Here is a 16775-nt window from a genome sequence, read left to right on the forward strand (position 1 = left end):
TTATCTCCAAATCAAAATGTGTGAGAAGCTTGGGCCTCCTATCACGATGCCTTCTGTAGGGATATCGCCTTCCACACGCAGGCTGAGTATGATGAGGTTGGGTAGCATGCCCATGATGGCTATGTCATCCCACATGAAATGGGACACCTCCTTCACCCCAAATCTCAATTTTTGAAGGTTATGGAGACCTCCGATCCACCTTGGAACTCTGGAGAATGTCCATCCCGCCACATCAAACACATCAAGGAAGGGGAATGGAGGCAAAACCCAACTTCTGAGGGCATCTGCGCAGCATGAAAATGGGTAAGAATTCACACAGAGCATTCTCAAGTTGCAGAGCTCCTCCAGGCAGACATCCATGTCGTCGTCATCGATATACATGCACAGGCTGGTCCCTCCACAAGACAGCTGAGCTCCAGCTCTTCCAGATTGGTGAGCTCGCCAAGGCCCTCAATAGTTTCATCAGACGAATCTGCCGGCAGCCTAAAGCGCCTTAGAGTACGCAGCGACTTCACCTTGCCAATCCCATCAGGCAACGTCTTCAAGCCCCTTACAATGAAATGGGACAGGCATGGCAAATGGACGATATCTGTTGGAATGCTCAAAACATCAAGGTCAATTTCCAGTGTCTCTAAACGATGCATTCTCCGAACCTGATTAGGTAGCACCACGAGGCATTCCTGTCCACTAAGATACCATGCCTCACTTGCAACCTTTAAGTATCTCAGTTGCGACAGCTGACTGACACATGTAAGGTCCACCCTCTTTACATGCCTAGCAAAACCAAGTAAGGAACCTCAACTCCGACAAAGGACGCACACAGTTTGCCCCAAAGACAGACAGAGATCTAACTTGTGATAGACGATGCCGCCTACCAATGTCGGTCACATCAGCTGCCGTTTCATCCTCTTGCGGCACTCGGTTCTATACAAGACCAGATACACATTATATATGAGTTAAGAAAGTCAAATCTCACATATAATTATAAATAAGGGTAATATCAATAAACAATGCTTAATATATAACGTACTTAGTATAAAAAATATAACCTTAGATAGCAAACAGCGGAAAGACAACTCAGATCTTCGGAGGAAGACTCCAATTCACAGGGACAACTAACTGCTTGATCACAAGACTAACTCTTCCAGACTAGCAATCTGGTACCCATATGAGATTTTTCTAAAGATTTAAAAAGTAAAGCAAGCGTAAGTACATGCCGTACTCAACAAATATAACATGGGGTTCATGAGGCTCAAAAGGTTGACACTGGTTTAACTGCGATTAGCTTTTAATGAGTCATCTTTTAGCAATTGGGTGGCAACAAGTTTATTCACAAGCCCATGTAAACACATGATCAGGTAAACATGAATAATGAATAGCATAAATAGTAATCATTAGTGAACATCTTCATCATAAGTATCATCAGTGTTCATCATCTATTCCGTAAGGGTTCCAAGGCCGTTCGTGACCGTGAGCATGGCTGATATACCAGCTTTACACTCTGCAGAGGTTGTACACTGTCACTGTGAGTCGTAATTTATCCTTTCGTCCGAGATAGCTAATCTCTTGACCCATTTCCAAGGAAGGTCGACAGGGTTTACTATGAAGTCTTTCAAAGGTTTGTCTAAAAGTTAGAGCCATTAGATTCACTCGGCAAACAGATATAGGAACCACCTGTCGAATGACACAATTCCATCACGACTATACACATAAGAGTAGAGGCTGTCATATACCCAATTCGTCAAGCCATTCTTACGTCAATAAAGATAACCTCTAACAAGCTAGAAAAGGTCCTCATACTGAGCTAAAGCCAGAGCCATGTAACCCTCATAGCTGTCCTGTAAGTCCCGGATGATCACTTACAGATAAGTCCTTAGGGAGAGGAATCTAGAGCACCATAAAATAGCCCAATGCTCTAGCCCCCTGGTTTCATGTTTCGCCCAATGCGAAGGTGTATTAGCCGATCTGAGCCGTTGGATCAAAGATGGACGGCTCCGATTAGATGGGAAGGGGAGAGAGTCATCGGCGACGAGCTAGGTTGGCGACGAGCTAGGACGGCAGCGCACGGCGAACTCGGACTGGGGATCGGGAGAGACCGTGAGGGCACGGTGATGGCGCAGGGCTCGCTCGAGCGGCTCGGGAGCAACGGCGATGATACGGCGAGCTCGTGCAGGCGCAAAGGAGCGAGAGGGGAAGGATACAAGATATCGGCGGCTTTCTTACCTTCATGCGCAGCTCGGGAACACGGTCGCAACGGTAGAAGAGCAGCGACGATGGAGATCAATGCGGCGGCGGCGTTTCTAGGGTTTTGGCGACGTGGCAAGCTCAAGCAAGGGCAGCTGGGCGTGCTATGGTTGCGGGTAGGGGTGCGGCGCGGCTCAGGGCTGCCTTTTATGAGGCCAAGTTGCGTAGGACACATGCCAACGACGCGGGGCGAAGGCGGACTCACCGGACGGAGTTCGAACAGAGCACGGTAGGAGGTAGCGGATGGTGGCTGACTCCTAGGGCTGAGTTGTCAGCCAGATAAAGGGAGAGAAGGGATGCTGGGCCTCGGCGGGGATGTGGACCGCACAAGCTGAGGGCGGAGCTGGGCCACTGCGTTGGCCTAGGCCTACGGAGAGGGGAGCTGGAGCGAGCCACGGAAGGGGGGAGAGAAAAGGCCGAGTGAGCCAGAAAGCCAGGAAGGGAGAGGGAGGAAAAAGAAATTCCTTTGTAGTTTCTTAAACACATTTTCAAATCCAAATTCAATTCAAATTTAAATCCTTTTGAAATTTTAATCAAACCCAATCATCACAAATACTATGCAGCAGCACGTATGCACAAACATGTAACTAGACCTTATAGTTCATTTGAATTTAATAAAGTTATTATTTTTCTAAGCTTCATGAGCACAAAAATTCAAAATTAAATCCTTTTAGCTCTATTTTCGAAAGTACAAAATTTAGGGTGTTAAAATTCTACCCCCCTTAAGATGAATCTTGTCCCTGAGATTCGAAAGACGTCGACTAGGAGATAGGGATACTCTGTCTTTGGATTCTTCTTTACTTCCTCATGTAGCTCCATCGTCTTGATAAGGATTCTGCCTTACTCTGCATACCCGTTAACCTTACTCGAAGTAACTTGCTCTACTAATTCCAAATTTTGACAGATACTCCAAACAATACTCAGGTAACTCCAATCACTAGGCCACATTTCCTTTTTAGTTCATACTTATTAGACCTCTTTCTTCATATGTTCACCTTCCAACGGAGTCTTCTCACTTTCTTGGTCCGAAGTAGGTTCTATCACCAACTTTACAACATTAAGGACTATATATGCTCAGGTCAAGTTTCTCAACTCTCAAACACAATTCTAAGTCCACGTAGAACCAACTATAGATGTCTCATATCTTCTTCCCAAGGTGTTTGTTCCGCTACATTACCATCTGAAAACTCACAATCCACTTTACTATCCTCACAGGACACACCTTCTAATAGGTCATTCTCGTCTTCCTCAGGTGCAAGTTGAATACCATCATACTCAATTCTTTCTCCTGACGGTGTCGTTAGAAGCACCGAACGTTGAGCATACTTAATCACTCCTTTACAAGCAAATAACCATCCCCTTCCAAGGATAACATCAATGTCCATTAACTAAAAAACTATAAGGTTTGCCTCGAAGTTCTTTCCTTTTATGTTAAGACTAACTTTTGGGCATATGCAGTCTGCCTTCATTACTCCTCTTGGGGACTTAACTATCACTAGTTTCCTCATCAGAAGTATAGTTATCTTATGATCTTCTACACATCCCTAGTTATGAACGAATGTGACGCACTGGGGTCAAGCAAAACCATGACAGGGGCAGAGTTTACTAGAATCGTACCATAAACAACCTCCTTAGCTCCATGAGCGGTAATCAGATCTACCATGTTCAACCTGCCTTGAATGTAGTTTCGCTTTAACTTATTTCCTTGCACCTGCTCCTTAGGGACAATCTGTTTTGACTCCTGCCGTTGTTGACTCTGGCTTTGATTACTCTCAGCAAGCTTCTCAAGACAATCGTTCTTATAGGGTTCAATCTCCCCACAATCATAACCTTCCTTACTAGTATTTGTCGTTATCAAGGTGATAGTGGGACATGACAGACATGGCTCTTGAGAGCTAAAATGCTGCACTTCATCATTAGGTTGATGATACTGATCTTGATCATTACTTCCAAGTAGATTCATAGGGTGTGACTGATATTCTGGTTGTGTAACGAAATGGAGACGAGTATTTCTTAACTAGCATTGAAGGTCACACTTTCTCTTCTTCTCTTCCATCTCTCGACACTTGTTCTCAATTACAATTGCTCTGTCCACCAATGTTTTGAAATCAGGATACACAACAGTCATCAACTGCAATTGAACTCCATTCAGTCCTTTCAAAAAGCGTTTCTGTTTCTTAGCATCATTATCCACTTCTTCTGGAGCATAGCGCGACAACTGAGTGAACACGTCACGATACTCACGCACAGTCATAGATCCTTGTTTGAGAGCCCAAAACTCATCTGGCTTGGGTTCTACCACACCTATGGGAATGTGGTATGACCTGAAGCTCTCGCTAAACTCCTTCTAAGTGATCTGTCCAACATTATTGGGATGTCCATACTGGTAAGACTCCCACAAGTCTTATGCTACGCCCTGGAGTTGGCCGGACGCAAAAAGCACCTTCTCATGGTCATCACATTGAGCTATGTCCAATTGTCACTCCACAGCTCTATGCCAGTCATCAGCTTCTAGTGGTTCAATTGTATGAGAGAATGTCGGTGGTTGTCCCTTTATAAATTCACCGTGCTTGTCAATAGGTGGCGCTTGATGTTGATGATCCAACACTCTTTGAGCAATAGTCTGTAATAACTGAGTCTACGTCATCAAAGCTTGCTCTATAGATGGGGGATTGGATGGTGGTGGATTAGAATTGGCAGGATTCCTTTCAGCACCTTGTGATGCACTTCTCCTAGTATCAACCATCACAGAGATAGTCGATGCTTCCAAATGAATAACTAGAACGTATGAAACTTCATCTTGCTAATTCTTCAACTTAGCTACCCCCCTAAGAAAAATTAAACTAGGGGACACAAAAAGGGTAGCTTGCACCTTCTTCTAGATGAGCTAACTAGTATCAAGACGTTCTGATATCCCAAATACTCTCGTGTATGGGCAAGAACAAGAAATCTGAAATTCCTCGCGAGCAGAAAAACAACAGCGTAGTAAAACAGTTGTACTCTCATTTTGTTAATCCAATAAAGTTGTACCTTATACGGTTGGAAAGTTTATAAAATTCTTCACAACTTCTTTATAGAACACTTTTCCAAGGCAAGAACAAGAAATCTAAAATTCCTCGTGAGCAGAAAAACAGCAGCGTAGTAAAGCAATAGCGTAGTAAAACAATTGTACTCTCATTCTGTTAATCCAATAAAGTTGTACCTTATACCGTTGGAAAGCTTATAAAATTCTTTACAACTTCTTTATAGAACACTTTTCCAAATTATGCAGTTTAGGTAGTTGAAAATAGTGCACAACAGAAACTGCTCTAGCTTTTAAACAACACATGTGTACCGTCTTATGATTTTCATAACTCTCAAACCACCATAGCTACCAAGGTGATTCTTGCGGTCAGAGAAATATATGGAAGTATACTATTATCTAGAATTTTTCCATGATTTTTGGTCATCCAAGAATAGATATATAGGTCGATAAGGACAGGTTGCTCCAAAAGACATGATAGGGAAAATAGGAGATAAACGAAACCCAACTATTTATTGCATTAATCCTTATGCCTTAGGCCTATAAACTAAATAAAATTATGAGAACACCCAAGATCATTGCAATCACTACAAAGATTCAAAACAAGCAGAAACATAATTATAATTCAACAAAGCAATAAAGATGCACAACTCAATCAATGACTCAACTTATGATACTATCGTCCTCATTATACTAGCGGTAACAAACCTAAGACTCATCTTCAGATTATGCAAGAAGGTGATGAGAGACAGTTCTAAAAGCATATCAAATCAAGGAGTGAAGATGAGAACAAAAACTTTAAAATAAGCATCAAGGTAGAGATGAATAATAAGGATAGAGATATAGTAGAGAAGAAAATATGAAGATTCATAGAGCAAGGGTTTTTGTAGTAATTTCTAAACCTTAGAACGACTAGTTTCTACTAGGCTTATGTCCCACAGTCAGTATTGCTCTGATACCACTTTGTAGCATCTGATTTTAAGAACAAAACCATATACACACCATATGTGAGCCTAGGAAATCAATTCTCACATATAGCTACAAATAAGGGTAATATCAATAGACATTGCTCAATATATAACATACTTAATATAAAGAATATAACCTTAGATAGCAAACAATAGAAAGACAACTCCGATCTTTGGGGAAAAACTCCAATTCACAGGGACAACTGACTGGTTGATCACAAGCCTAACTCCTCCATACTAGCAATCTGGTACCCATCCAGGATTTTTTCAAAGATTTAAAAAATAAAGCAAGCATAAGTACATGTCGTACTCAACAAATATAACATGGGGTTCATGAGGCTCAAAAGGCTGACACTGGTTTAACTACGATTAGCTTTTAATGAGTCATCTTTTAGAAATTGGGTGGCAACAAGTTTATTCATAAGCCCATATAAACACATGATCAGGTAAACATGAATAATGAATAGCATAAATAGTCATCATTAGTGAACATCTTCATCATCAGTATCATCAGTGTTCATCATCTATTTCGTAAGGGTTCCAAGGCCGCTCGTGACTGTGAGCATGACTGATATACCAGTTTTACACTCTGCAGAGATTGTACAATTTTACTGTGAGTCCTGATTTACCCTTTCGCCCGAGGTAGCTAATCTCTTGACCCACTTCCAAGTAAGGTCGGCAGGGTTCACTATAAAGTCTTTCAAAGGTTTGTCTAACAAGTTAGGGCCATTAAATTCACTCGACAAATAGATATAGGAACTCCCCTGTCGAATGGCACAATTCCATCACAGCTATACACATAAGAGTAGAGGCTGTCCTATACCCGATTCGTCAAGCCATTCTTACGCCAATAAAGGTAACCTCTAACAAGCTAGAAAAGATCCTCATACTGAGCTAAAGCCAGAGCCATGTAGCCCTCATAGTTGTACTGTAAGTCCCGGATGATCACTTACAGATAAGTCCTTAGGGAGAGGAATCTAGAGCACCATAAAAATAGCCCGATGCTCTAGCCCCCTGGTTTCATGTTGCTAAAAAGCATCTTTTAGTGTTTATTACATATACCATTAGTCAAGTTACAAGATCATGGTTGTAGTTGAGCACTAGTATCATACTACCCAATGCAATTCCCCATAGGTGACAAGGAATCCAAGATATCAAGTAACTAGAAAAATTTACTACAGTTGCCAAGGTAGACATATGCATATGATTAAATTATTAAAGTGGATAGGACAACAAGGAAGATCCCATGCTACACTTGCCTTAGACTCAGATCCTTCTTCTAGTCCAAACCTTCAATGGAACTCCTTCTTGATCAACACATAAAGCTCACCGACTAGATATGATCATAAAGCACCACACAAGCATCCGAACAAACATGCATAGCATTCAACATAACTATATTAGAACAATACACCAATCAGTGAAAAAGAATTTGAAATCAAATCTACACGTTGCTACGATCACACAGACGTGAAAAGCACTCTAATCGAAGCGTTGGTAAAAAAGATACATCTACCGATAGATTTGCTTTATACGTGTAAAAGAAAACTATAGGCTTTATTTATTTTAATCATAAAACATATATAAGATTTTTTAGGAAAAAATATCTAAATTTTTTTAAGCCAAATTATATTTGTATTAGAAAACCAACATAAGATTAATCTTCTTTTATTTACAAAAGACAGAGGTGAAAATCCCTAAGTCACTTTTAATTATCAAAATCCAATTGTATAATCATTATTCAAGTTAGGATTTAAACCATGAAATTCCAGAGCTCTTGACATGGAAAACATTGATACTAATGCATAGATTATGTTGTTACGAATCTAACGCAACTTAAACGGGTCAAATCGGAGTTAAAACAGAGAAGATATGGCCTAATGAAGATAGTGACAATTTTATAAATAGATGGAACTTGATTTTTGAATTTAAAATAAATAAAATCTGATTTTAAATCTGCCCAAAGACTGCGGGTATTATTTCATAAAAAGGTAGGGGTCCTTTTGAAAGAAACCAGGGACGGCGGGTTAGAACTTAAAATCTTGTGGCTCTCTTTTGCAAACTTGCCAGCGAAGGTGTATTAGCCGATCTGAGCTGTTGGATCAAAGATGGACAGCTCCGATTAGATGGGAAGGGGAGAGAGTCGCCGGCGGCGAGCTAGGACGGAGGCGAGCTAGGACGGCGGCCCACGGCCGGAAAAACAGGGGACCTCGCCGACGTTCAGCTATTTGCTGATTCCGGGCATCACTGGCCAAAGCAAGAGCTTAGGGAGAGATAGGGGAGCACGACGAACTCGGAGTGGGGATCGGGAGAGACCGCGAGGGCACGGTGATGGCGCAGGGCTCGCCCGAGCGGCTCAGGAGCAACGACGATACTACGGCGAGCTCGTGCAGGCGCAAAGGAGTGCGAGGGGAAGCATACAAGATACCGGCGGCTTTCTTACCTTCACGCACAGCCCGGGAACATGGTCGCGGCGCAGAAGAGCAGCGGCGATGGAGATCAATGCGACGGCGGCGTTTCTAGGGTTTTGGCGGCGCGACGAGCTCAAGCGAGGGCGGCTGGGCGTGCTATGGTTGCGGGTAGGGGTGCGGCGCGGCTCTGGGCTGCCTTTTATGAGGCCAAGCTACGTAGGACGCACACCAACGACGCGGGGCGAAGGCGGACTCACCGGACGGAGTTCGAACAGAGCACGACAGGAGGTAGCGGATGGCGACTGACGCGCAGGGCTGAGCTGCCAGCCAGAGAAAGGGAGAGAAGGGATGCTGGGCCTCGGCGGGGATGTGGTCCACATGAGCTGAGGGCGGAGCTGGGCCACTGCGTTGGCCTGGGCCTGCGGAGAGGGGAGATGGAGCGAGCCACGGAAGAGTGGAGAGAAAAGGCCGAGCAGGCCAGAAAGCCAGGAAGGGAGAGGGAGGAAAAAGAAATGCCTTTGTAGTTTCTTAAACACATTTTCAAATCCAAATTCAATTCAAATTTAAATCCTTTTGAAATTTTAATCAAACCCAATCATCACAAATACTATGCAGCACGTATGCACAAACATGTAACTAGACCTTATAGTTGATTTTTAATTTAATAAAGTTATTATTTTTTAAGTTTCATGAGCACAAAAATTCAAAATTAAATTATTTTAGCTCTATTTTCAAAAGTACAAATTTTAGGGTGTTACACCTCTCCACCACTGAGGTGGATGGTGAGTCGACGAACCTTGACTTGCAGTTCTGCCATCGCTTGTGTATCATGTACCAACCTGATAAAGTTATTTTCCCTACACCCCTTTAGAATCAGGTCCAACATCATATCATGCACCTTGTAGTACGGTTTCTTAAAAACACCATATTGGCTATAAGCAAGCTGAATCATGCTCCTATTCACTAGCTCATTCAAGTAGCTCTCTGCAACATCCCATGCACTTCGCCGGATTGGGCCACTCACAAAACCTTCTGCTACCCATTTTCTCACCAGATCATCCTTCTCAATCTCATGATCTTCTGGGTACATACCAAAATAAAGAAAGCATGCCTTTAGATGACGAGGGAGAAACTTACAGCTGAGGTCTCAGATATGCATCATATCTGTCAGGGTGGAGTTTCGTGGTGCTTGGGAGGTTAAACAGTCTTGTATGTGTTACCATTCCTCCTTTAATCTTGTAGGCTGACAAGCTAAAATACCTGCCATAGTAATAATTGCAAGAGGTAAACCTCCACACTTGTTTAAAATTTTGCATGACACATCAATAAACCTAGGAGGGCATGCATCTTCTGAACCAAATATTCTCTTATTGAACAATTTCCTAGAGTCTCGATCACTAAGGGGCTTCATATGATGAACACTTCCATTGTCAATTTAACGCAATATACCGTTGTCTCCTGAACTTGATATAGCCACATCAAGATGTCTTGTAGTTACTATAACTCTGCTTCGTTTACCATTTTCTTGAAAAATACAATTAATGATATCCCACATGGGGCACATCCCACAAATCATCAACTACGATGAGGTACCTACAAAAATAATTGACACAACCATCATTAATTATTCATACAAACATGCAAAATATCATGTATATGTTCTATCCAATAATACTAGCATCATTATAAGCAAACCCTCATAAATAGTGTTTGAGCACAGAGGGGCAGCGGAAACGTTAAAGTTAGCAAGCTAATTACTCACAAACATTTCACCGAACACCTTATGTGCATACTAGAAAACAGCCCCATAGTACTCATTCTACAAACACGGTGCTGTCCAAACTTCACAATAAAAAATATACTTGTAAAGATCAGCTCACGAAAACATTAATCCCCATGATCAGCATATCAAAGAACCCATATATGCCTCATAAGCCAATCTCAACCATACAAACTTGGACAAAATGGAACCAATAGCAAGCAATATGAACCAATCAACAAGTATGACACGAGAAATACCGAATCATAAAGACACAAGGATTTACGTGTAAACCCCTTGTGGTGAAAAAAACAAGCGGGGTGACGATCAAGCAATCCACTATCAGAAGATGAAGAATATAAGAGGTCAGAGCCAACAAGGTTGGGGAGACTCCAAATCCCCACAAATTTCACTCTTCTAGTGGTGGATTTGGTTTGGTAGATCAAAGCTTCACCTTTTCTACTCTCAAACCCTAGCTCTTTCCACGTCAAAATGGAATGAACAAGCCACTACCCAAATGGGGAGCTTGGGATGCCCTTTTGGGTAGGTTTGGGCACTTCATACAAAGGCCTTCAAAGTTGCAAATTACCATAAAGAAGTCCCTAGACACCTAACCAAATATATAAGAAATATTTTGCATGATGTAGTTGCTCAAATAAGCCTCAAATGGTGTCAACAGGAGCTGCAACATCACATAGTGTGTTATACTATTTATATTTTTGTTATGGGCGATGTGGTCACTATAAAGTTGGCATATGCAAAGGAAACGTTGCAACTGTTGTTAACTTGTTAAATTGTGATAAGTCTACAATGGGTTGAAAGATTAAATCAAATCAATGCAAGTTTTTTCACACTAATGTTACGTTCAAATATTTATCTACACTATCTATTCAGTATGTTTTTCTGGTTAATAAAGGAAAGAACTATCCCAAACTAATCTAGTTAAGAAATAAACAAATTATCCCACCATACAAAAGTAATATACTTATGGAAAGTTAAAAGGTACAAATGGTTTTGGCCAAACAATATGAGACTTACATGTTCAAGTTCAACTAGCTACAACTATAAAGGTTTAATCCTTCAACCTTAAAAAAAATATTGATGATTACTACCTCTTATCCCATAGATGCACTCGAAGGTTGTTGATAAGATCTTGCACCTGACAAGCACGAGATAGGTTGTTGATAGTATATTGCTCTTGGCAAGCATGAGACTTTTTGTCTTGTTGAAGTTGTGATAGCATGTTGTTTAATAACCCTATCATTTCTGGCTTTTGAGAGACAGATATAAATGATTTGCAGTCAAACTTATCTCCAACTTCATGATACACCTCACTCGCAAGCGTGGTCTTTCCTAAACCTCCACACCCCACTATTGGCATCACCTTCAATTGTTTGCCTTTGTCCATTGCCCAATTGACAAGCTCATTCTTTTGGGCATCAATTCCAACAAGGCTTGCAGAATCTCTGTAGAGTGCTATCAGTCGAGGATCAACAACTACAGGAGTAGTTACTGACATGCATTGATCAAGCATGTATCTCCTGCGTCGTTCGCTTCGCTTCCTTCCATCACTCGGGTCTTGATCTCCTGAAACTGATTTGCTAGGTGATGAGAATCCTTGAAGGTCCTCAGATATTGAAAAGCTTCCGAAGGAATCCCATCTTATCATCGATTGTACCCACACTGTTCATGAAGTCATCAACGCAGTCTTCGATGTCGTAGGACATCTCTATTATATCTTTTCTCCAGTTTTGGGCCTACGGGTCTAGTTCATCGGCATTGTCCATCTTATCAAGGAGAGCAACCATGTCGCTGAGCTCACGCCGGAGGAAGCTCACCTCCTTCCGCAGCCCATTGATCTTGTTGTACTCGTCACCCATGAGAGTGGTGAGCTTGGATAGTACGGGCTTCATCACCCCCATGGAGATGCTCGCCACAACAGCTGCAGCCATGGCTCAGCCAAAACTCTAAATATATAATTGGTCCCTCCCCTCCAGTGACTACGGGAAACAGGGGCTTTGCCGAGTGTTTCTTACTTTGTCGAGTGCCAAATATCGGGCACTCGGCAAAGATAGATTTTGCCGAGTGCCACACTCGACAAAGCCAAACACTCGGCATATTCATCTTTGCCGAGTGTCAGGCACTCGGCAAAGTGTAGCACTCGGCAAAGCCTCCCTTTGCCAAGTGTCGGGCTCTCGGCAAAGCGAAACACTTGGCAAAGGCTAACCGAGGTGACGGCGGCCACCCACCATTAGCCTTTGCCGAGTGGTCGCCGTCAGACACTCGGCAAAGCTGTTTTTTTATTTTTTGTTTATTTTCTTTGCCAAGTGCCCTGTTTCTGGCACTCGGCAAAGACCCCTTTGCCGAGTGCCAGGTATGGCACTCGGCAAAGGAATTTTTTTTTATTTTTGCTGCCAGATTTTTTCTTTAGGGTTTCTACAGTGATTTAAAGTACATGTTAAAATTTGGTTGAATTTTGTGACTTTTTACTATACTTTTAGAATTATTTTTGTTTTGTTGATTTATTTCGCAAAAAGAAAGTTTGAACTGCAGGTGCATCGAATAATGAAATCTAATCATTCGAAAAATGATTGTCATGCTAGTGAGTGTGTTTTGAGGCTGTATCCAAGAACTTGCGGGATATTTTTCACATCTTGTTAACGAAACATGAGGACAAAGTTGCGGCCAAAGTGTTTTTAAATTGTATAAAATTCAAACGAATTCAAAAAATCACGAAACTTGTGGATGCATCGTTATATAGCCGTGCATGACAAGATCGACGGCGCCGAGCTCAGTGCTAGTCACTCTGGCGCCGAGTCCCTGGTAGGCCATTTTTCCGTGCCCAGGACCTCGGCGCCAGTCACTCTGGCGCCAAACCAAAGGTCTATTTCTAGAATTGTTTTCGCTAGGGATTTATTTGAGAGAAACTTTCAAAAAAAGGACCAAATAGTAAAAAGTTCACGTGCCAGTAGTACTCCTGCTCGTACTGCAATCGTGTTGGGTTGCAGTTACAGTAGCAGTAGCAGCGGCAGCAACCCAAAGCATGTGCCTAATTTTTTATTATTTAACTCTTTTTTAAAATAAAATTTACATTTGGCTCTTTTAGAGACTTAAACTTATCTTTAGACCTTGGGGTTGACGCCATGAGTCCTGACGCCCAGAAAAAAAATCTTACGTGCCTGGTACCTCGGCGCCCCTCGAACACACTGAGCCATGGCGCTGTCAGATCAACAGTGTTCGCTACTTTCCTGCACAGTGTTTCGCTGCTTTTTTTCCTGCACAGTGTTTCGCTACCGTCACAACGTTCCTGTCAGTCGCTGCACTGCATCCTCGTCCTCTTGTTGGTGAGACGCGTGAGTTCAGTGTTGCCTGCTGGTGAGAGGTGGAGTGGCTGTCGTAGTCTTCTTTCTGTCTTAAATACGAGCAACAATGCGTGACCCGTGTCCTGTCTTTAAAGATCTGGAATCGCATCTGGGAGTGGGAGGAGTGAGGGGAAAGCGATGGGAGCACAGGGCCGAGGTGCAGGAGGGCGAGCGAGCTCACTGCCTCTGCCTGCGCTGCTTCCTCTATTTGTTTATTCCTTTCTCTCCGAGCTCCCCGTTTGTTTTTTAGTGCTAATCTCGTTTGAACGGTAAGTTAGTGGTGGTGCTAATGATGCTACGTTCATCCCTAGTGCGCATCGTATTTCTGTAGTATGTGCGTACGTCATCTAGCTTCTTTTTTTGTACAGGTGTCTACTCACACCACCCGGGTATAGCTGATGTGACTCGTTTGGTTTTGTTTTTGTAATGCATGGTCATTTCATGATTTGTGGAAGATCAATGGATTTATGTAAGCCACTGCCTACTGGACATAAATAAATACACTTAAGTCCTAGATATGTAGGCTTGAACTTGATATTTTAGCTTCCATAAATCCTGGATATGTAAGCCACTTGATATTTCGCTCCCCTCTTATCCCACCTCCACCTCAACACGACTACAGTTGTGGCACATTTTACACTTCACTTATTAGTTCACCTTAAAGCCCTTGGACGACCACATTGTGTCAGCGTACAGTATAAGTCGCTGGATCCGATCCCATCCTGTCTATTAGTACGGCAAAGTATGTGGTGAAAATCATAGATTATGTGGAAACATGAAAATCAATTAAAATCATAGGAGGAGACAAATTTGATTGTGCCATGAACAAAACAAAGGAGGACAAACCTATATGCTCGTCATCTCTAATAAACGGAACTCCCAACAAATATTTAGCTACTGTAGCCTTGAGCAGTGAGCAGCAGGCGCGCATAACTCCAGTCTTGTCCGCCTCGTCGCGCGCGCCGTGAGCAGCAGCAAAAGCAATGAACTCTCAAAAGCAGTGAGCAGCACAGTGTTCGCTACAGTGCTTCACCCGGAATTGGGAATGACAGCCTTGCTCGCCCACGCCCCTGAGCAGTAGCAGGCACAGTGACCGTGAAGCCTGCCTGCCTGTCCACCGTATTTACGACGATCAGACAATATGTTTTTTTCATTGTGACTATAGAAACAAAACTGCGACCGCAGCGAAACACTGTGCAGGAAAAAAGCAGCGATACACTGTGTAGGAAATGAATGCTGCCATATGCGTGCGCGTTGTTGCGAACAGGTAATAGAGGCTCGGCGTCAGTCACTCTGGCGTCGAGCTCGACGCTAAGATCTATAGCGTCGAGCTCGGCGCCAGTCGGCGCTAAGATCTATGGCGTCGAGCTCGGCACCAGAGTGACTGGCGCCGAGCTACCTGACAAGCCATCTACCGTGCCCAGGAACTCAACACCAGATATGCTGGCGTCTAGCTCGGCGCCAGCATCAATGGCGCCGAGCTAAGAGTCCATTTTCTGAATTTTTTCCACCAGAGGTCCATTTGTGAAAAACTTTCAAAAAAATGACCAAAATATAAAAAATTCGGGCTCTATTGCCGTCCATACATCCTCATCGATGGTCCTGATCCTTGCATGCGCGGGCCGCACGTTCCATCGGGCGTCGGCTAGTTTGCTAAGCATCGAGATTCGTACAAAAGGATACATGGACGGCCAGCACTCGGTGCTGCAATCGAGTCTGGATAGAACATGACTCGAGAGATTTTTTTTTCCTGTCAAGATACCGTCTTCCCCTTGTCCGGTGTAACCATGGCCCCGCCCAGCGCCCAGGATTCTTCTTCACCTCAACTCGTCGTCGTCATCCATTTTATCTGTGTTAATCCTCACAAACACGCTAGAAAAAATACAAATGCTAGAAATTCTCATGTGTCTTCCAAGAAAATAGCAGACAAAGCAGAGGTATAGTAACTACACGGCACCTGGATGTGCCTATATCATGTTCAAAGGACAATGGAGGTGTTCATAACATGAAGTCCCTAAGCCGAATAAGACTCAAGAAAATTGTCCAATAAAAGAATATTCGGTTCAAAACATGCCTGCCCCCGGTTTTGAGATCAAAACTGTCAAACCAACTGGCAACTGGAGTCACATAGCTGCTACGCCTTCTCCATGATGTTGGCACGTGTCCCACTTGTACTCAATCATCCGATCACCAAGTGTCCTTGTGTGCCCGCCTTGACTTGGTGATCGCCTTCCTGACTTTGGTCAACACAGTGTTCATCACCATCCTCGCATGTACACTTGCTTGTTGACGTGTCATCCATGTGCTAGCCGTGCATAGTCCATCCTTCGGCCTTCGGTCCCTCGGTCCAAGCCTTCGCGTCTGCCTTTCACTACTCCCAGTTCATCGCGCATGGACTCCCCGCTTGACCTTCTCCCCATTGTCGTTGACTATCTCATGCTCAACACCCACATATCACACGACAAGAGACATGTTGCACACACACAACTTAACTAAAACTCTTATCACCTCTTGACAATCACTCATGACTCACACATGGGCATATATCAATCATGTGTTCGCAAGAAGAATGATCGAGTTAAAAAATGGGTAGCGGAAGGTTTTGTGAGTGGCCGAATCAGGCAAAGCGCACGGCATATTCCAAAGAGCTATTTGAATGAGCTAGTGAATAGGAGCATGACTCAACAATATAAATTCTATTACAAGGTGCACGATATGGCCGCACTAGGATGGAAAGTTAGTAGTGGCGCGAGGCCATATATATGTTGCGAGTTCTCGAGGCTTCAAGCTCCTGCGGCCGCGCAAAAAATCGCATAACGTTAAAAATCATGTGTGGCTGGCTCGGTGGGTTCTCCCTAGATTAAAAAAATGATATTTTTGGACGGAATTTGTGATTTTTGGACAACAATTTGTAAAAGTAGCTCGAAATAGAGCTGCCTCTATAAAATCGATTTTGTAAAGGTAGCTCGAAATACAGCCGCCTCTATAAACCAATTTCTAGACGCAGCT

The 16775-nt window shown here is 43.1% G+C and overlaps 1 protein-coding gene across 1 annotated transcript; it reads right to left on the bottom strand.

Annotated features, from left to right (window-relative positions):
- On the bottom strand, positions 1-12356 carry LOC136469396 (disease resistance protein RGA5-like). Its single transcript, XM_066467604.1, has 3 exons — positions 12166-12356; positions 380-774; positions 1-284 (listed from the first exon to the last, which is right to left on the bottom strand). The coding sequence occupies exons 1-3, from the start codon at positions 12354-12356 to the stop codon at positions 1-3; spliced, it is 870 nt and encodes a 289-aa protein (XP_066323701.1).
- Between the last annotated feature and the right edge of the window lie 4419 nt (positions 12357-16775).

The sequence above is a fragment of the Miscanthus floridulus genome, chromosome 8, assembly GCF_019320115.1.
Source record: "Miscanthus floridulus cultivar M001 chromosome 8, ASM1932011v1, whole genome shotgun sequence".
NCBI classification, from domain to species: Eukaryota; Viridiplantae; Streptophyta; class Magnoliopsida; order Poales; family Poaceae; genus Miscanthus; species Miscanthus floridulus.